Source organism: Lemur catta, chromosome 19, assembly GCF_020740605.2.
Source record: "Lemur catta isolate mLemCat1 chromosome 19, mLemCat1.pri, whole genome shotgun sequence".
NCBI classification, from domain to species: domain Eukaryota; kingdom Metazoa; phylum Chordata; class Mammalia; order Primates; family Lemuridae; genus Lemur; species Lemur catta.
In genome coordinates this window covers 24,171,101-24,191,719 of record NC_059146.1, presented here as the reverse complement: position 1 = coordinate 24,191,719, position 20,619 = coordinate 24,171,101, and the positions used below count along the sequence as shown (strand labels likewise).

The window sequence follows — 20,619 nt, the reverse complement described above, 5'->3', positions numbered from 1 at the left end:
CGCTGGCTTTGCCAAGCCCACGGTGTGCCCGATACTCTCCTGGCACTGAGGAATGTCTCCCTCAGTCCTCACAGCAAGCCAATGACATGGGGACCATTTCCAGGTGGGGAAACCAAGGCACAGAAGGACAGATGAGCTTGGCTCCAGGCCCCACAGCTGGAGATGCTGGAGCTGGGAATCGAACCAGGGCTGTGACCTTCAAACTCCCAGCCTAACCACGTCTGGGGGTTATCTGTTGCATCTCTGCGTCTCGCCTCGTCTCTCCCTGTCTCTGACCCTCTTTGTGTGTCTCTGTCCCCTCTGGGTCTCTATGTCTGTGTCGTCTGCTTGGAGGGTGCCCCTTACAGTGTCAGCCATGAGGGCAGAGTTGCTGTCTGTCCTGTTCCTGGCGGTGTCCCCGCACTTAGAGCAGCGCCTGGCCGACGACAGGAGATGCTTGATAAATATCTCTTGCATGAATAAAGCAGTGAATGAATGAATTCCCTGAGAAGGGCGGGATCGGCTCCATCCGCCAGGTGAGATAACTGAGGCTCCAGGTGGGTACGCACGTGCCCGGCGCCACCAGGCCGGAAGGAAGGTTCGGTGTGGGCTTAGCGCTGAACCCCTGGACTCTGCCCCCAGCCGCTGGCGCGATGCCAGGACATGCCCATCACGGCTCCTCCCCGCCCCTGGAGCAGGGTGGCTCCCTGCGGCCTCTCCCCGCTGTCGGAGGCGTGGGTTGCAGCTGGGAGAACCGGCTGGGTGCTGCCCCTCCCCTTGGGCCGGGCGCGGAGGTAGGCACCTGGCGGGCTCCCCGGGTGGCAGACGCCGCCGCTGCGCGCACCTGGCCCCCTGCCGCCTGCTCCCTGCTGGTCCTCCCCTCCCCGCCCTAGCCCACCCGCCATGGACGGGCCCTCTGAGTCCCGGATTCCCGCCCTCTGGGACACCTACGAGGACGACATCTCGGAAATCAGGTAAGGCCAGACCTGTGCATGAGCCAGGAGACCCCTGTGGACCGGGTGGCCTGCGGGGGAGCCAGGGCCCGCGGCAAAGGTGGCCTCCAGCCTCCTGCAGCTTCAGACCCAGCCCGGACTTGGCTGGCTGTGCTGGGCTGGCCCGGCCCGGCGCCCCTGGGGTACAGGAGGGAGAGGGGACCCGGCTATGCTGAGTCACCAGCTGAGATGCCTGAGGTACCCCTGTCCCTGTCAGGACCTCAGTTTTGCTGTCTGTCAAAGGGGTCCACAAGCCCTCGGCCTCCCTGCTAGAGGACTGGACAAGAGGTAGCAGGGACAGTATAGTAGTTGCTCAGGAAACACAGGGCCCGTTGTACCCTGCTTCTCCGCAGGACACCCCAAGCAACCTGTGAATAATGGGGGTGTTCCCTCATGGGGGCTCAGAACGTGCCACCTGCTCTGTGTGGGGGAGGACGGGGGAGCAGAGGTGGGGGGTGGGTTGCAGCTGAGTCCCAGAGGGAGAGGCTGTGCGCTGGGGGTTTGGGGGCCAAGAGGGTGGGCTCTGCACCCTTCACCCTCGTAGGAGTGGTTAGGGCAGAGCACTCCCCACCACTCTGCGCAAGGTGTGACTCCTCTGTTCCTGGGGGATGAGTCAGGCACTAATAGCACCCACTTTCCACATGGGGAAACTGAGGCTGAGAGGGAAAGTGACCTGACCACAATGACGCAGCAAATTTAAAGCCAGTCTATCTGACCCCAGAATCTGTGGGTTCTCCCTCTCCTGACAGCCTTGGGGATACTTCTGTTATGCCCTTCCCTGTGGCTCTATTTCTCAGATGAGCAAGCAGAGGCCCAGAGAGGGCAGGCGGCCTGCCCGAGATCACACAGCGAGCTACTGACATCCTCTCCAATCCCCTTTATCTTGTGCTCTTGCTGAGCAAGACTCTCCTGGTGCCCAGGCCCCTCCAGCCACCCTGGGCCGTGCGGAGGGGGACAACCCAGCCCTGTCCCCATCGCAGGGACCTCACTCCATCATACTGTTTCTGGTCCTCCCCGCCCCCCCCACCCAGCCAGGAGCTGGGATACGGAGAGGCCTTCCCGGTCCCCAGGACTCCAGGGACAGGGGCAGTTGAATCCTAACTGCTGTGTGACCTAGACAGGCTTCCCAGTGTCCCTGGGCCTCTCGGGCTGACAGCAGCCACCAAGCTGACCCCAGTTGTCCCTGAGGAATGTCCCAGCATTCTCTACCCAACATTCCCCTCTCCAGGCCTCTGGCTCTGCAATTCTGACCTCCAGAGATAAAGCAGCTTGGGTCAGGACCCCACCTCCGGGGTCCCCCACTCCAGTCCAGCCTCCTTATCTCTGTCCTGCCCAGCAGGTGGCCATAAATCCCCTGAGTGACCTTGCTGACCGTATGGGCTCCGGGCAGTCGTTTGCCCTCTCCAAACCTCAGTTTCCTCATCTGAGACCAGGGGGTAAATGACCCTCCCCTGTGAAACTCCTGCATGTTTGCAGCCCCCTGGGTAGTGCCCCTAGGACCTCACCCTCCCATGTGCTTCTGGAATCCCCTAGACCTGGAACTGTGTCTCTCGGGAGCCTCGTCCTCCTTCCTGGGGCCAGTTCCCCTGGGTGCCCCCTCCCAGGCCCCCCAGATGCGGAGTGGCTCCTGCTCCTGGGATGCCTGTCTCAGGGCTGTCCCACCTGTCACTGGGTCAGACTCACAGGCTTCGTCCTCACCCCTGCCTTCCCCTCTGCACCTTAGCCTGAGGGTCCCCAAGCCCCACCTGGCCCCTGACTCTGCCCCCGCCCCTCCTCTCTGTTCCCACAGCCCAAGCTCAGGCCTCACCACTTCCCCCTGGAGCCTTGTCCCAGCCTCCCGTCCTCCCAGCCGTCCTCAGCCTCAGCCCCTGCAGGCCCTGGTGCAGTGGCCTCACCCCCCACCCCCAAGCCCATCTCCTCCCTCACCTTCATTCCATCTATGCTATTACTTCAGATACCCGGCCACGCCTCACTGTTCCCTGCCCCAGTGCCTTTGCACATCCGGTTCCTTCCCCAGGGATTCCAGAGAGGTCTTTTCTAATCCCCAAATCCATCCCTGGCCCTCCCCAGCTCAAGGCCCTTCCGTGGCTCCCCAGTGCCCCTGGCAACCCTTCACGCAACAGAAATCTTGCTCCCAGGCAGAAACACACAATAGAGATCATAGAGCTGCTCTGGTTTGATATGGGGGGTGGGCTGGGCTCCAGGGCCCCGTCTCCCCTCCCCTCATCTGCTTCCCGCACACCCACAGCCACACTCTTGGTGGATGTGGCTCCAGCAGCAATCTGAAACCCGAGTGTGGCCCTCGTGCAGTCCCCACCTTCCCCACTGCCCCCCGACCCCGTCCCACCCCACCTACAAGTAGGTCTAGAAAGCACCTGGCACCTGCAGGCCTCTGCACGTGTAGTTCCCTTTGCCCGGGTGACCTCTGCCCTCTCGCCTTCATTTGCCAAACTCCCTCTTGGGCTTTAAGATTCATCAGGGACAATTTACAACTTTAGGCCAGGGGGAGCCTTAGGATGCGCCCACCCCGGATCACACAGGTCTGTCTTCAAATCGGTGTCTTCAAATCGGGCCCCCGGGTGGCACCAAACTGTTGACCATTCATGACTAGGGACAGGACGTAGGAAATCTGTGAAAGAGACATCAAGATGTGAAATGAATGAATGGAGGTGAGATTGGGCAACCTTTCAGTGGGAGCTCGCAGGATGAGTCAAGATTGGGAGCCGGCGAGCAGGGCAGGGTGTGCTGGGGAGAAGACGGCAGGGCAGAGGGACAGAGACTGCTTCCGGAAAATACCAGGCGGCCTGGATCAGAGGAGGGATTTTGAACCAGCAGTGGACACTCCCCGTAGACGACCACCCCGCAAAGGGACCAGCCTCAGTCCATTTCTCTAAGTCCCCAGAAGGAGAGAAGCTAAACCGTGTATAGTTACAGAATACAGGCATATGTAATTAAAATATATGTATATATCTTAAAAAAAAAAAAAAAAGGAAACTGACCAGGATTTAATTAGGGGTAGCAGCTGAGGGGGTTACCCCAGAGATATTGGCAAGATGTATTGCTTGGGATGTTTTAGTTTATGGGGTTTGTTACAAAGCATGGTCTATAAATTTGATGTGTGTTCCATGTAGCTTTGTATGTGTTCAGTGAGCTCAAGAGGATACTAAGGACAAAATAAACATTTTAAGAGCAAAAAGTCAGGCACAGGAAGCAGGCAGGACAGGCAGCAGAGCCAAGCTGGAGACAAGACCAGGGATCCTCCCTACAGCATCCTCCAGGTGCTCCCTGTGCCAAGTGCCAGCTGTGTCACCTCATCTAATCCCCACGACCGTCTGAGATGAACTGTTGTAATCCCATTTAAAATCTGAGGCTCAGAGAGGTTGAATGACTGGCCCAAGGTCACACAGCTGCCAAGTGGGGCATAGCCAGGACTGGAACCAGGGAAGCCTGACTGTGTCACGCCCTGGACAGGAATTTGGGGATGAGCAAGATCAGGAAGGAGCAGGACCCTGTCCAGCCGGGAGGCTCAGCGGGGCTCCTCCGCATTTCCTGTGCCTCGCCCTGCGGAACCACCACTCACTAGCCCGGCTGGAGAGGTCGGTCAAGGCCAGGGAAGCCAGGCTGGCTTTTGGACCTGGGGCGGCCTTGGTGGCCCAGAATAGCTGCAGTTGCCACTTCCCCCCCACCCCCAACCCCTCTGATCTCGAGTCCCCAAGTCCCAGCTCGGGCACTTTCTGATCTCTGCCTCTTTATGGCCGGGAGGGGAGGAGGTGCCAGGTCGGGTTTTACAACCCTGGCCCCGCCTTCCTCAGGGAGGGCTGAGCCACTTGAATGATTTTACGGCAACAGCCCCGCCGGTCACAGAGCTGCTTTTTCCAAGACGGGGGCTTAATAAGGTTTTAAATAATAAAGAAATAATAAGTCACTGGCCCTCTCTGTCTGGGTGGGATTTGAAAAGGCAGATTGGAGAAAGGGCTTCTATGCCCACACTAATAGATATGGGGCCTTGGTGACAATTAGAAAAAGATGCTCACAGCATCCCCACCCCCCACCTACGGGGACCCTGGCTTGGGGAGTGAAGGTCAGGACACCTTTCTGCCTCTCTGTTTCCACTCGCTCTCTGGAGGGGTGGAGGGCAGTTGTGCCTGGTGGTCCTGCCTAGGACCTGGGAAGCGGGAATGTCCAGGACGCATCTGCAAAGAACGGAGCAGCCAGTTTGCCGCCCGCTGGGAGGCTCTTGGGGAGGGAGAGCGGGACCCAGGGGACCTTCCGTGACACCAAATGCCAGGGTGAGAAGGGAGAGCCTGGTCTTGCTGGGGCTTGGACTGGAGGCCCCAAGAGAGGTGTAGCCAGTGCGACTCAGTGGGGTCGGGGCCCCAAGGTTCAGGGAAAGTAGGGACCCTGCCACGGCAGGCAGGAATGCCTGCAGGAAGGCAACCCTGGGTTCGAATCCCACCTCTGTCGCTGATGAGCTGGGACTGCCTGGCCCAGGGCTGCTCTCCAGCCAAGCATGTGTGAAACGGGCCATGCCCGGGGAAGCGCCAGACCCCAGTTCTCTGCTGAGTCCTTGTTTGCACTGTTTTCTTTTTTCCTCTGCCTTCAATTGCTGCGCCTTTTCCCGAAGTATGCAAGGAAGTGGGGGGACTGGGTGAAGAATGATAATAGTTACAACTGTACTGAGCATTCGCCCCGAGCTGGGCCGTGCTCTGAGGGTTTTGTGTGTACGAGCTCGTTTGAGCCTCAGAACAGCCCTGGGAGGTAGCCAGTGTCACGATTCCCACTTTACAGATGGGAAAACTGAGGACCAGAGAGGACTCAGATGTCTGGGATTACTCCAGAGACCCCCTTGACCCCCATGCTAGAGAAAGGGACCAGACAGGGGCTTGGGACCACAGGAAGAGACCACCCCTCGATGGCCATTTCTTCACAGAGGGGCTTGTCACTCCCTGCGGGGCGGATGGGTCTGGCCACCCTCCATAGCTACATAATGTGAGCCCCAAACGTAAACATTTTCTAGTAGCCACATTTTTTAAAAAAGTGAAAGAAACAGGTGAGATTAATTTTAATTATATATTTTATCTAATATATCTGAAATATTATCATTTGCACAAGCGATCAATTTAAAAATTTATCAGTGAGATAATTTACCTTCTTTTTTGTTTTTATACTAAGCCTTTGAAATCAAAGTGTGTTTTCTCAATTCAGACATTAACTGTCCCTCCGAAATAGCCGATTCGCATTCACATCCCATCAACTTTACGGTGGATGAAGTCGACTCCCAGGCCCAAGTTGTACCCAACCCAACCTGCTTAAAAAGTTTTTCCTGTGTCTGAATTTGAGTATCAGTGTTAAATCAATAACAGTGAAATAAAATTCAAAATCCAGTTCCTCCATCCCACTGGCCACATTTCAAGTGCTTGGGCAGCCATGTGTGGCCATTTGCTGCCGTATCGGACATTTCTGTCTTTGCAGAAAGTTCTATCGGATGGCTCAGCTCTAGGCTATGAGCACCCAAAGGGTGGGGAGAGGCACACAGTAGGAGCTGAATAAATGTATGCTGGAAGGAGATAGAGACAGGGAAAAGAGAGAAGGAGAGAGAGAGAGAGAAAGGAGGAAAGAAAACAGTGGAGGAAAGCCGCAGGCAACAGGGACAACACCTGCAGAGGTTCCGTGGTGTGGCAGAGCATGGAGCATTCCGGGAACAAGCAGAACTTGACAGTGAGAACAGAACGACACTCACCGGCAGCCCAGTCAGAGCCGGACAGAGGTAGGGGAGGGGCTCGCAGGGAGACTGCGGGGCTTCAAGGGACAGAGCCAGGGTCCTTAAACCGAAGCTGTGTCTCCCATCAGGTGGATGCGGGTGAGACTCTCCACATCCCAGAGCCTCAGTCTCCCTGTCTCAAAAATGGGTCTATATCCTCATTATAGTGGCTGGTAAAAAAAAAGGTGGGGGGGAGAGGGGCCTATAGCAAGCCCTTAGCTGGTTGCATGAGAATTGCATCCCATAATGTGAATTAAGCACCCTGCATGCCTACCACCTACTGGAGGTAAAACAACTTTGTGAAAACCCAAGTCCTTGCCCTTAAGGAGCTCACAGCTAGCAGAGTCACAGATGAATGCCCAACGTCCTGTGCAGAGAATCCTGAGAACTAGACTTTCCTCTATTGTTAGTATTCTGAAAGGACTACATCGAAATGGTCTATCTCAACTGTTTTGAGATAGTGTACATAGATTTTTTTGTTTATGTTTGATTGCTATATCATAGTTAAACATATTTTGGGGGGTCCACGCACTGTTTATGCACATTTTTAACGTGCAAGAATTGCCAAGGGGAAAAACAAAATGGCGACGGGGAACCTGCCCTGTCAGATCTTAAAGCTGACTTTATAGTCCCTACAGTTCAAACACGGTGACATCCACCCTGCCACCCAGCAATTCCATCTGCTAGTTGTTTGCCCAAGAGAAATGATGATGTAGGCACACACGGAGACAAGAATGGCCGTAGCAGCTTTGGGAGGAAGAGCCCAACCTGGACACAGCCAGGTGCCCACGAGCCGGGCCATGGCTAGCAGCGCGACATATTCATGCAGTGGAATTCTACTCGGCCACAGGAGGAACAGACTCTAATACACACAGAGACATGGAAAATGTCAAGCATGTTATGCTGAGCAAAAAAAAGCCAGACACCCAAGAGTATAGTCTATGAGGTGACAGTTCTAGAATGTCCAAGACGGTGACGGAAAACCTCAGAACAGAGGTGGCCTCTGCGGAAGGGGTGGGGACTGGCTGGGACGGACACAAGGAAACTGTCCGGGAGGATGGACCGTTCTGTAGCTGATAGGAGCTGGACGGCAGGCGGGTACATGTGTTTGTCAGAATTCACCTGTGTTTGATGTAGGCCTCTCCTCAAAAGGAAAATAATTTTTAAAGGATAGAAATGGGATTATTTTGCAACTATCTTTACAAGGATGAGAGGGCTGCAGGTTGACTTGGAATGATTATCATGATATATTCACTGAAAAACAAACAAGCCGCAGAGAAAGGTGTAAAGTATAATGTCAATGTTGTTTAGAAGGAAGAGAAGGGGGAGGAGACGGGGAAGGAGGCGGGAGGAGGAGGGGGGAGGGGAGGAACCTAAGCGCCCACGTGAGCTTCCATAAGCACAGGGAGGTTGCATACCAAACTGGCAGTACTGGCATCCTCGGAGGCTGGCCTGGCAGTGTTGGGAGAGACTAGTAACTTATCAGTAAGCCTAGATGATCAGTAGATACAGAGATGTGATATAAGAATATATTTTCCTAATTAGATTTCCTGAAAACAAAGAACAATGCTCATGTGCCCACTGAGGCAGTCTAGCAGAGGTAACAAACATCCCCCCCCCCCAATTACAGGGGCTTCACAGAAGTTCACTGCAGGTTCATATCCCAGCCTCTGCCCTGCCCGGCTCCATGGGTCTCTTGGTCAGAGCCCAGGCTCTGCCATCTCCCTCCGGTGGTTCCCACGTCCCCGAAGTCACCTCTGGTCCCTCCAGCCAAGGGCTCGGAGGTGAGCATGCGGTAGTCACTGCCCTTGTGTGCACAATTCAAAATCCAGACATACAGACAGGCACAAAGTGGAAAATTCAAGTTCCCACAACCACCCCAGACCCATCCCTGGAGGTAACTGCTTTTAACACCTCCTGCCAGGCGGGACACAGTGGCTCAGGCCTGTAATCCTAGCACTCTGGGAGGCTGAGGCGGGAGGATCGCTCGAGGTCAGGAGTTTGAGAGCAGCCTGAGCAAGATCCTGTCTCTACTAAAAATAGAAAGAAATGATTTTGGACAGCTAAAAAAATATATATATATAGAAAAAATAACCTGGGCATGGTGGCGCATGCCTGTAGTCCCAGCTACTCGGGAGGCTGAGGCAGGAGGATCGCTTGAGCCCAGGAGTTTGAGGTTGCTGTGAGCTAGGCTGACGCCAGGGCGCTCTAGCCCAGGCAACAGAGCGAGGCTCTGTCGCAAAAAAAAAAAAACAAAAAACACCTCCTGCCAGAAAATTGCTTTCTGTGTGTGCATCTTATCTTATTTATTTTTACATAGCTAAGATAGTACTTTATACCTGGCTCTGTCTCTTGCCTTTTTTACTCTTTGTAATATCTCAGACATCTGGCCAAATAAATGCCACCTCCTCTCCTGCAACCATTTATTCAAATATTTAAAACAAAGGAACGTTGGAAGAGTTACCCAGTGAACACGCCTATACCACCACCACCAAGATTTTATTATACACAGTTATATTATCACGTATCTGTGCACCCCCCCAATCACCTATCAATCCTTATATTTGACGCATTTCAAAGTAAGTTGCAGACATCAGAACAGGTCACTGTAAACATTCCAGGCTGCATATCATTAACCAGAATTCAATATTTGTTTATGGGATTTTTTTTTAAATAAAAGTTTATGTAGAGTAAGCTGCACAAATCTAAAGTGTGCCAGTTCCGAGAAATGTATGTGTAACCCAAATCCCTACCAAGATGCAAACACCTTTTATTTGCCCAATTCCCTATTGTTTCTGACCTCTCTTCCAACAATGTTGCAAGGAACGACATCCTAGTATATATTTCACTGGGCACTTCCTCAAGAGGCATCTGCCTTGTCCATCAATGTGTAGGGCATCACGTGCATCTTTTCATCTGACAAATATAACACGATGTTGTCGGGGTGTCAGACGCTGGTTCTTTGAGGTGGGACACCCTACAGAGTTCCCTCCCAGCTCCCCTGCTACTGGAGAGGACACATTTAAAGGCAACTGGCTGGGCACAGTGGCTCACACCTATAATTCCAGCTTGAGCCCATGAGTTCGAGACCAGCCTGGGCAACATACCAAGACCCTGTCTTTACAAGAAAATTTTTTTCAATTAGCTGGGCGCTTGAGCCTGGGAATTTGAGATGCAGTGAGCTATGATGACACCACTGCACTCTAGTCTGGGAGGCAGAGCAAGATCCTGTCTCAAAAAAAAAAAAAAAAAAGGAAGGCAACAGACAAAGAAGATAGTTACTAAGTATTAAGAGGGCTATGGAGGAAACAAACAGGATGCTGAGGACAGTAATGTGCCTGGGGGCTGGGGGTGGGAGGTCACTTGCCAAGGTGTTCTGGTCTGGGAAAGGGGAGAAGGAGCCAGCCATGCGTCATTTAAATATTGCCAAACGGTCTCCCGAAGAGGCTATGCTGGTCACACGCCGGCTGAGTTTCTCTGCGCTCTGGCCAAGGGTGATTCATCCTGCCGAGGTTGAGCTGGGGACGTTTGTCTGGTAAGCTCCAAGTGGAGACCAGTCAGGAGGTGAGGAGGGGACTCCTGGCGGAGAGCATGGTGGCCCAGGCGGGCGGCAGGACACTGCACAGAGTGTTCTGGGAGTGAGGAGCCCTGAGCCCCGTGCAGATTGGGGGAGACTTGGCAGTGCTCCCCAGAGAGAGGCGAGCTGTCCACAGGCGCCTGCGGGGCGTGAGTCAGCAGCACAGCCGGCTGGCTGCGGAGAAACTCACGTGCCCAGTCGTGTCCCCGGAAGGGTGGGTGTTCACGGGAGCCCAGGGCTCCCAGCTCCAGCCCCAGTAGACCCCAGCACCCCCTGGCCCCGTCCGCCTCCTTTGCATACACTGTTCCCTCATGCTGCTCCTCCCCTCAACCCTCTTCAGGTTGGCTCAATGTCACCTCCCCAGAGGGGCTTCCCTGATTCCATTTACCTAAAATTGTAGTGGCTCATACCTGTGATCCCAGCACTTTGGGGGGCCGAGGTGAGAGAATCCCTTGAGGCCAGGAGTTTGAGACCAACCTGGACAACACAGCAAACCCCTCACTACAAAAATTAAAAAAAAAATTAACTGGGCTTTGTGGCGCGTGCCCGTAGTCCCAGCTACTTGGGAGGCTGAGGCAGGAGGATCACTGGAGCCCAGGAATTCCAGGCTACCATGAGCTAGGATTGTGCCACTGCACTCCAGCCTGGTGACAGAGCAAGACCCTGTCTCTGAAAAAATAAAATCCAATTGGAGCCCCACCTCCATGATCCTCATCCCCCAGAGGGTTCCGTTTTATGCAGTCCCCTTCTGCTATACTATGTTTCAAACATTAACTGGGTTTTTTTGTTTGTTTGTTTTTGAGACAGAGTCTCGCTCTGTTGCCCGGGCTAGGGTACCGTGGCGTCAGCCTAGCTCACAGTGACCTCAAACTCCTGGGCTCAAGCAATCCTCCTGCCTCAGCCTCCTGAGTAGCTGGGACTACAGGCATGCGCCTGCCAGGCTAATTTTTTTTCTATACATATTTTTAGTTGTCCATATAATTTCTTTCTATTTTTGGTACAGACGGGGTCTCGCTCTTGCTCAGGCTGGTCTCGAACTCCTGACCTCGAGCGATCCACCCGCCTCGGCCTCCCAGAGTGCTAGGATTACAGGTGTGAGCCACCGCGCCGGGCCCAAACATTAGCTGTTAACGTTATCATTCACCGGATCGTAGGCTGCAGTAGGGATCTCTGACTGTCGCGTTCACTGTCTTAGTCCCCAGAGCCTGGCACATAGTAGGTGCTCAGTAAGTATTTGTGGGGTGAAGGAATGAATTTTCTCCATTCAGGCAAAGAGGCCTAATGCTGTCTTTGGGCATGGGATTGGGATGTCCCTGGAATAGAGACCCCTGTGTGTTCCTCTTCCACTGCCCCAGCCCCCACAGGAGGCCAGACGGGGCTGGAGAACCGCCAGTCCCCGGTGGGGCCGTGGCAGATGCTGGAGCTGCCTCTCTGCACATCCCTAGGTGGCCAAGAGGGACGCCGGCCAGCTGACATTTTGTCATCATAGTGGCTCATGGGCGTTAAGCATTTATTTCCATGAACGATGCTCTTAAAAATATAATCATATGGTAAATTGAAGTTTTGGAGGGAAGGTGTGTAATTTTAGGAATTTTAACACACGTGCAGATGTGTGTGAGCTCCACCACGAGCAGGATCCACAGCTGTTCCGTCTCCCCAGACAACTCTCTCACACTGTCCCCTGTCATCACACCCTCCCCCATCTCTAACCCCGGCTGCCACTGAGCTGTCTGTTCTCTGTCCCTATTTATTTTCTTTGCAAAAATGTCATTGTATTTGTTTCCTGTTGCTGCTGCAAGAAATAACCACAAACAGAGTGGCTTGAAACGACACCACTGTCTTCTTTCCCAGTCTGAGGTCAAGTGCCAAATGGGTCTCGCTGGGCTAAAAGTGAAGTGTCAGCAGGGCTGGTTCCCTCTGCGGAACTGGGGGACAGCCCATCTCCTGGCCCTCTCTGGCTTCCAGAGGCTGCCCGCGTCCTTGGCTCCCGGCCCCTCCAGCCACCCGCGGTGCGACAGCGCGGCCTGTCCCCATCTCTCTCTGACCTCTGCTTCCGCCGTCACGTCTCTCTCTGGCCCTGACACTCTGCCGCCCTCTGGTAAGAAGGACGCTTACGATAACTCGGGGCCCACCCGGATACTCCAGGCTCGTCTCCCGCCCCTAGATACTCAGCGTAATCACACCTGCAAAGTCCCTTCTGCCATGCGATGGAAGGTACTCGCAGGTTCCAGGCATTAGGACGTGGGCATCTTTGGGGGCCATGAGTCAGCCCCCCATAGTCACAGAAATGGAATCACACGGACCATAACCCGCTGAGCGTGGCTTCTGTCGCTCAGCACGGTGCCTTTGAGATCCTTCCGTGTGGTCGTGGGGACCGGTGACTTGTTCCTTTTTGTCGCTAAGGAGCGAGTATTGCATGGCGTGGAGGTACCGCCGTTTGGGGGGCAGGGGGGTTAGAGCCGGAGTCTCGCTATTGCCCAGGCTGGACTTGAACTCCTGGCCTCAAGAGATCCTCCCGCCCCAGCCTCCTGACTGGGTCAGTTTATCTGCTCACCTGTTGAAATACCGTTGGGCCGTGCCCAGTCTTTGGCCATTCCGAACCGGGCAGCTGTAGACGCGAGCACACAGATGCTTGTGTGAACGTAGGTTTCCGTTTATCTTGAATAAACACCCAGGAGGGACAGTGAGTTTGTTTTAAAAGCTTTGATTATATTAAGATACTTCCTTGAGGTATATTAATATATAACAAAATAGGAATGTGTCCCTGAGAGTTAAATCTGCGCACGTCAGCAGGGGCTGCCATGGTGGTGGCGGAGACTTAGAGAGGTTATCTGAGGTCAAACCCGTGTCTTCCTGCCTCCCCCAGGCCAGCCACAGCCCCTGCCCAGAAGAGGTGCACCTGGGAGGTACCACCCCATGACACTGGGCAGTTAAGGGTGCACATTTTGGGGCCACACTGCCTGGGTTCCAATCCCGGCTCTGCCCTGTGCAGCTGTGTGACATCGGCCAGGTGACTCTCCTTCTCTGTGCCTCCATTTCCTCATCTGTAAAACAGGGACAGTAATACCACCCACCTCGTAGGGTCGTTGAGAGAATAAATGAGTTAAGGCACATGCCGTTCTGGGGAGGACGGTGAGAGCGAGTGACATTTAGCGTTACTGTCATTCCTTTAACAAATACGGATCAGGGGCCACCTCGGTGCCAGGCTCTGCTGGGAGGGAGTGTTTCGGATGCGTTGGCAAACAAGACAACAAACAAACCTTTTTTTTGGAAACAGGGTCTTGCCTTGCCACCCAGGCTAGAGTGCAGTGGCACAATCACAGCTCATTATGACCTCAAACTCCTGGGCTTGGGCCATCCTCCTGCCTCAGCCTCCCGAGTAGCTGGGATTATGAGCACAAGCCACCACACCTGGCTAATTTTTAATTTTTTTATTTCTTGTAGAGACAGGGGCTTGCTATGTTGTCCAGGCTGGCCTCAAACTCCTGGCCTCAAGCAATCCTCTTGCCTTGGCCTCCCAAAGTGCTGGGATTACAGAAGTGAGCCGCCACGCATGGCCTAAAACCATTTTTTTAAAAAAGTCCCTGGGTTCATGGAGTTTACATGCAAGCGGAGAGGACAGGCAGTGTGATATGTCGACTGCAGAGCAGCTCAGGAGATGGCAGGGGCACGGGAGAGCAGGGTAAGGGGGTGCTCATTGTAAACAGGGTAGTCGGGGGAGGCCTCATGACAAGGGGTGACGTTGGAGCAAAGAGGTGAGGGCGAAAGTCAGGGGACTGAATGGAAGACAAAGGTGGGAACAGCCAGTGCAAAGGCCCTGTGGCAGCACCACGCCTGAAATGGAGGAGGAATGTGAGGAGGCCTGGGTAGCTGCAGCTGAGTGAGCGAAGAGGCGAGGGCAAGAGCTGAAGGAAGAAAAGGACACGGGGGCAGGTCATGAGCAGCCTTGTGGGTCACCGTGAGGACTTTGCTTTTACTTTGAGTGAGAAGGAGCCACAGGAGGGTTTGAGCATCGGAGAGACCAGAGCTGACTCAGGTTCTAACCGGATCCCTCTGGCTGCCATGTGGGGAGACCAGATCGCAGGGGCCCAGGGTGGCAGCAGGGAGACTGCTGAGAGGTGACTGCGGCAATCCAGGCGAGAGGCTATGGTGGCTTTCAATCTTTACAAAGTTCCTTCCTAGCCTCCTTCTCCAGATGAGGAAACTGAGGCACAGAAAAGTTAAGCCGTGTTTTCAAGGTCACGCAGCTAGTCGGTAGCAGAGCCTGGGTTCAAATCCAAGTGTGGCCAACTTCAGCCCTTCTTCCTTCCCCGCTGCGAGGACCGGGCTGCTTGGAGGAGTGACTGAGCTCCCATCACTAGGGGCTCTAAACTGGGGACAGGTCTGTTTAGTGCTTACCTGTTGTGTGTCAGGCGCTGGGGATGAGACGTGGAATGAGAAAGACACATTTCATCCCAGTGGGAGAGGGAAGGGTAGAGGCTCATGGACAGGTATTTAATGAAACTTCCTATGAAGGTTGCTGTGTGACCTTGGGGAGCTATATTAACCTCTCTGGGCCTCCATTTCTTCAGCATGAAGTAGTGCTCTCACTACCTACCTCCTGGGGTTCTGGGAGAAGTCTGTGCTAGTACATGTCCTTGGCATAGAATTTCCATAAGGGTGGCTCCCCTGCCCGTCCTCCCCTGCTGGGGCCAGGTCCTTTCCTGGGGGACAGAGGAATGTCAGTCATGGTCTTTTGAGATCCGAGGAGGCTGTATCCCTGTCTTCTTGGGCAAGGGAGCCAATGATCAAGGAAGTCTGCATTTAGGAGGTGACATCGGATTTGGGGAGAGGTGGGCAGAGGTGGGAAAGGCATTCCTGGCAGGGGAACGGCATGTCAAAAGTATGCAGATGCTTCCAGAAGGCGGGGAAAGTGGGCATGACCACAGCTGATGTCTGCAGGAAGAAGGCCAGGTGTGGGCAGGCTCAGGCCATGCCCTGAGGACACTGAGGAGCCAGGGGAGGGGCAGGGGCAGCGGCGTTAAGACCCTCTGTGGCCCTGCAGATGGGCTGAGGGAGAGACTGGGAGGGGGCGGGACAGAGAGGAGTCTGGGTTGAGGGTCAGGTGGAGAGGTTGGGGGCCTTTTAGAGTCGCATGTCCTGGATCTCCCAGGCAGGGCCAGCCAGCCACCTGCCGGGAGGCTGATCTGCCTGCTGTTCCTGCTGCCCGTCCCTCACCGGCTCAGTTGTCACCTTCATTCCTCTGCTCAAACCAAGCGAGAGCGATAGCAGCATTTGACCCTGGACGTGTTTTGTGAGAACAAAATGGGCCTGTGACCCAGGCGGGGGAAAGGGCACCCTGCGGCCAGATTTGATGTACAAGGTGGGGAGAGAAGGCACACGGCACCTGTCACAGGACACGGCACCTGTCACAGGACACGGCACCTGTCACAGGACACGGCACCTGTCACAGGACACGCAGTGGGAATTCAGTGAGCAGGATGCAGGTCGGGGCCCTTACCTGCGTCCCTGCTCACACCCAGCAGGGGGACAGCAGCTGCAAAGGCAGGAGGAGGGACTAGTGCTCAGTGCACTGGGGGCCTTGGCTGGAGTGTGGGGTACATGGGAAAGGAGGGACCAGGAAAGACACTGTCTCCAGGGCTGAGGGGCCACAGCAGCCCGGGTTCAAATCCAGCTCTGCTCTGTCCTTGCTGTCTGGCCTTGGCTAAATCGCTCCCCCCACCCTGAACCTCCATGTTCTTGTCACCTGCAGATAGAGCCCAACTCCGCCCCGCTCACACCGCCACAATTATTTATGGAGCTGCTGGTCGTTCTGGCAAGGTTTAGACACTGTTTCCTGGGACGGGGCCAGGCTTTGGGAGCCTTTAAAGTCCCCCCCCCAGCACCCAGGGCTGAGAACCACTGAGGCAGGTGGAAAGGATATAACAAGTGCTCTTTGATTTTCCTCTCCTTTTGTCCTAGTAACCCCATTCATTCATTCATTCACACATTCACTGATTCATTCATTCGACCAAATACCTGTTGAACCCCAGCACTGTGGGTTCCACCCTGGCCTCCTGGGGTGGGGCTTGGACCCCGATTTTGGAGATTGTGCGAGGGGAATGAGCAGGACGCCCTCGTACTCATTCATTCATTCATTCATTCAGAGACCATTTCAGGGACTCCTGAAGGGCACAGGATCTTTTCCTCGTTGGTGTCTGTTTTCCTCTCCCGTAAACCGGGGAGGAGATTTCTCCCGCAGGAGCAGCTGGTCAGACCAAAGACTGAAATGATGCTAAACAGAGCTTCGGTTTCCTGAGCACGTATCGAGAGCCAGGCGCTTAAAATACGTTATCCCTTTTAATCCCTCGAGTAGGATTAAAACCTTGAGACAGAGACTGCCGCTGTCCTCATGTGACAGATGAGGAAACTGAGGCTCAAAGAGGCGCGATCCGCTGCCCAGGGCACAGGAAGAGCACATGTGACCTATGGAAGCAGAGCCAAGACCCCGCAGGCAGTTAGCTGCTAATCTGCCTGGAAACTGATGACCTCACAGCTCCTGCCTGGCAACCAGTGACATCACGAATTCCACTCCCACGCTCAACCTATGGGCTAACTGATGACATCACTTAACAAATAAAGTAATTACAATTTACTGGAGACCTACTGTGTGCCAAACCCCGTGCTAGGCAGCCAGCCCCTCCTCTGAGCTCACACAGGGCTCCGTGTAGCCTCTGTGACTGCGTATAATAATGACAATAATTTTAGCTCAGATATATTGAATGCAGACTGTGAGCCAGCCTCTATTTTAACCATTCTTATCCTCTTGCAATCCCTATTTTTAAAAATTTGACAAATACTTACATAGTGCTTACTCCGTGCCAGGCATGGTTCTGAGCATTTCACATGCTCACAACGACCCTATGAGGCTATGTGACCCCAGGCAAAGGACACAGGTCTGCAGCTTACATCCTGTTGCTCCAAGCCTTAACCTAGTCCCAGGTGTCAGGGACAACTCCCCTCCCGTCGGTCTCCGACACTGGTGGAGGGCTTCAGGAAAGACACCGCAGCCCCCTGGGCAAATGGAAGCCTTCCATGGGCTTAGGTTTCGTCATCTGTCACCTGGGCAGGTGACGAGGAACTAACAGAAAAGTCCTCTGTGAGTCAACAGGGTTTTCAACCTCATTGGACCCAACGTCTCACCTCCTTTTTATTAAAGGCAATTTTGGGCTGGGTGAGGTGGCTCCTGCCTGTAATCCCAGCATGGCTATGATGACACCACTGCACTCTACTCCGGGGAGCAGCGTGTGACCCTGTCTCAAAAAAAATTTTTTTTAAAGCAATTGTCTTTAAATGGGAAGAGTATTTTTTTCCCTTTAATTTTTTTATGCGTTCATTCACAGAATGTTTTACTGAAGTAAAACTCACACGAGTGCCATGCACAGAGCTTTAGTCAACAGCTCAATGAATTTTGCAAAGTGGGCACACGATAGAACACCCCCCCTCTGCCCTCCCTGCCACCCCCACCGACAAGGAGAAACACCTTCCTGCCCTCTACTGCCATAGATGACTTTTTCCTGTTTTGGAATTTCCCGTCGTCGGAATCCTACTGTGTAGACTCCTGTGTCCCAAATCTTCCACCAACAATATGTTTCTGATTTTCATCTGTGTGGTCCAACCCAGACCTCCTCTATATAACAAATGTTTGCAGCGTCCGCTCGGCTGTCCTGAAATGAGATTCATAGACAACATAAACTACCTACGCACAAATTTTTTTAAGTTCAGTGTATCGTCCTAAATGTGCTATAAAGGGACGAAAATGGAAAGTAGAGCAGTGTAGTGGAAAAGACGGGCGATCCGACATTTGTGGGGCCTCCGGCTTGTACCATTTGGAGGGATTCTCCTTGCGAGCAAGAATCATTTCCTATGACTACAACAGTAGGTAGAAGGAATGTTTATTCCAAAGGAAGAAAGAAACCACAGCAAATTGTTTCATTTTGAAAGCTGATATTACCTCCAAACGTCCCAGAAAAATAACCGGCTAGCTTCTGGCTGCACCCACCTCAGACCTGTATCTCCTCTTCCACTGTATACTTGAGGAGGTGTTGGGGCCCCCGGACACGTCCCCACTTTCATGTCCCTATGCCCCACCAGTGTTCCTGGAAGCAATTCCTGCACCCAGCCAGCTCGTGATAGCTTAACTATTCACAGAAGTGACTACAGGCCTCAGAAGTAGCCCCCAGAAGCCCAGCAAAAGGTATCCCCAACTCTACTTCCCCTTAGCCGGATCCCCCAAATCCTCATCCCTTTCCTGTGCCACAGACAGGAGCCCCTGGGGAGACTGGCATGGAAAGAAACTGTAAACTTAACCAATTGCTCTTAGAACATCTCACTTTGGAAATCTGGACTCACTTGCCTGGCTACGTGAACACGTCGCAGGGCTTTGGAAGGGCAGCTCAGGTGGGGGACTCGAAGCCTCGAGGTCACAGTCACTCGGAGTCTGGGTGTCTCGAGTGGGCTCTGCTGCTCTGCAGCTGTGCAGGGGTGGGCAGGGCACCCGACTTTTTGTACAGTGGGTGGTGACTTAGCAACTCCCTCCAGGGTTGGGGTGAAGAGTAAATGTAGGGAAAGCCCCGAGCCCCACTTTGCCCATGCAAAGGGCTCAATATCCCACCTGCTGTGTGGCTTTGGGCAAGTCACTCAACCTCTCTGAGCCTCCCTTTCTTCATCCCTAAAGTGGGGATAATAATAATCCCCACTCCTTAGGATTGTGAGCGTTGTTGTGGGGGTCAGTGAGCCACCCCCACTTTGCAGATGAGGAAGCGAGGCTCAGAAGGAGGAAGCCCCTTGCAGGGTTTGAGGGCCCCTCGCCCACCTCCTTGCTCTCCCTCACGGCGTCTCCCTCACCCTCCTCTAGCCAGAAGTTGCCAGGTGAATACTTCAGGTACAAAGGCATCCCCTTCCCCGTCGGCCTGTACTCACCCGAGAGCATCAGCTCAGCGGAGAACGCCCCCGACGTGCGAGACGACGACATTTTCATCATCACCTACCCCAAGTCAGGTACCTGCTGGGCTGGGGGCATGGGGGGCTGGGGGGTTGGGGCGGGGTGGAACAGAAGATGAGAAGGGTACGCTGGGGAGACAGGGACGAGGAAGGGGCGTGGGTGTGTTCAGAGCCGGGGTGATCTTGCCCCCCACGCCCAGGAGCACCTTCCCCAGGTACCACCTGGCTCACGCCTCCCTCCTCTGGCCACACTTCTGCCTTCCCGACCTCCCTGGCTGAAATTCGCCCCCATCCTGTCCCTCCCTGTCCCCTTCGCCCTCTACTTTTCTTCATAGCATTTACTGCTTCCAGCCACTGTCTCATATTTTTATTTGTTGATTTATTCTTTGGTTTCCCAGGGAATGTGAGCCCCATAAGGGCAGATATTTCAGTCTGTCTTGAGAGCTGCTGTATTCTTTGAGCCTAGAGCAAAGCCTGGCGCATGACAAATATTTAATAAATATTTGTGGAAGGAAGGGAGGGAGGGAGGGAGGAAGGAGAAAAGGAAGGAGGAAAAGAATGGAGGAAGGAGAGGAGGAAGGAAGGAGGGAGGGAAGGGTCTTCATTTTCCCCATTTGGTCATTTAAATGCTACTTATTGACCCTCGGTGACCAAGAGCAAGCCTGTCAGTTCCTTGCAGTAGGCAGTCTTTATTTAAACACACAATCACAACATTGCTGGGTAATTAGAGTCAGGATGAGTCCCAGCAAGGAAAGGTCCCAGCAGGGCGAGTTGAATGTAGGTGACAAGATGGGGTTTGGGGCAGGAGGGGAAGTTCCCTATTCATGCTGAGGATGCAGAGCGGTTTGTGTGATGATGGGGGAGGAACCAGGGTGCCCTAGACAGAGGGACAGCCGTGCAAAGGCCCTGAGGTAGAGGCCTGTGGTGAGTTTTTGGGAGCAAAAGCAGGTCAGTGAGCCAGGGTGGAGGGAGGGATGGAGGGGAAACATCGCTTTGGAGCCAAGGTGAGGCTCTGCAGCGACTTTATTCAAAGAGCAAAGGGAAGGCCAGGCGTGGTGTCTCACGCCTGTAATCCTAGCACTCTGGGAGGCCAAGGCGGGAGGATTGTTTGAGCTCTGGAGTTCAAGACCAGCCTGAGCAAGAGCCAGACCCCATCTCTACTAAAAATAGAAAGAGATTATATGGACAGCTAAAAATATATATATAGAAAAATTAGCCGGGCATGGTGGCGCATGTCTGTAGTCCCAGCTACTTGGGAGGCTGAGGCAGGAGGATCGCTTGAGCCCAGGAGTTTGAGGTTGCTGTGAGCTAGGCTGATGCCACGGCAC

At 53.9% G+C, this 20,619-nt stretch overlaps 1 protein-coding gene across 1 annotated transcript in view; it reads left to right on the top strand.

Annotated features, from left to right (window-relative positions):
- Nucleotides 1-704: 704 nt before the first annotated feature.
- The window catches only part of SULT2B1 (sulfotransferase family 2B member 1), a 36,575-nt gene continuing 16,660 nt past the window's right edge, over nt 705-20,619 (top strand). The window contains exons 1-2 of the mRNA XM_045531264.1: nt 705-953; nt 19,206-19,348. Coding sequence (XP_045387220.1) covers nt 883-953; nt 19,206-19,348 — 214 coding nt within the window. The 5' untranslated portion in view covers nt 705-882. The remainder of the gene's footprint in view (nt 954-19,205; nt 19,349-20,619) is intronic.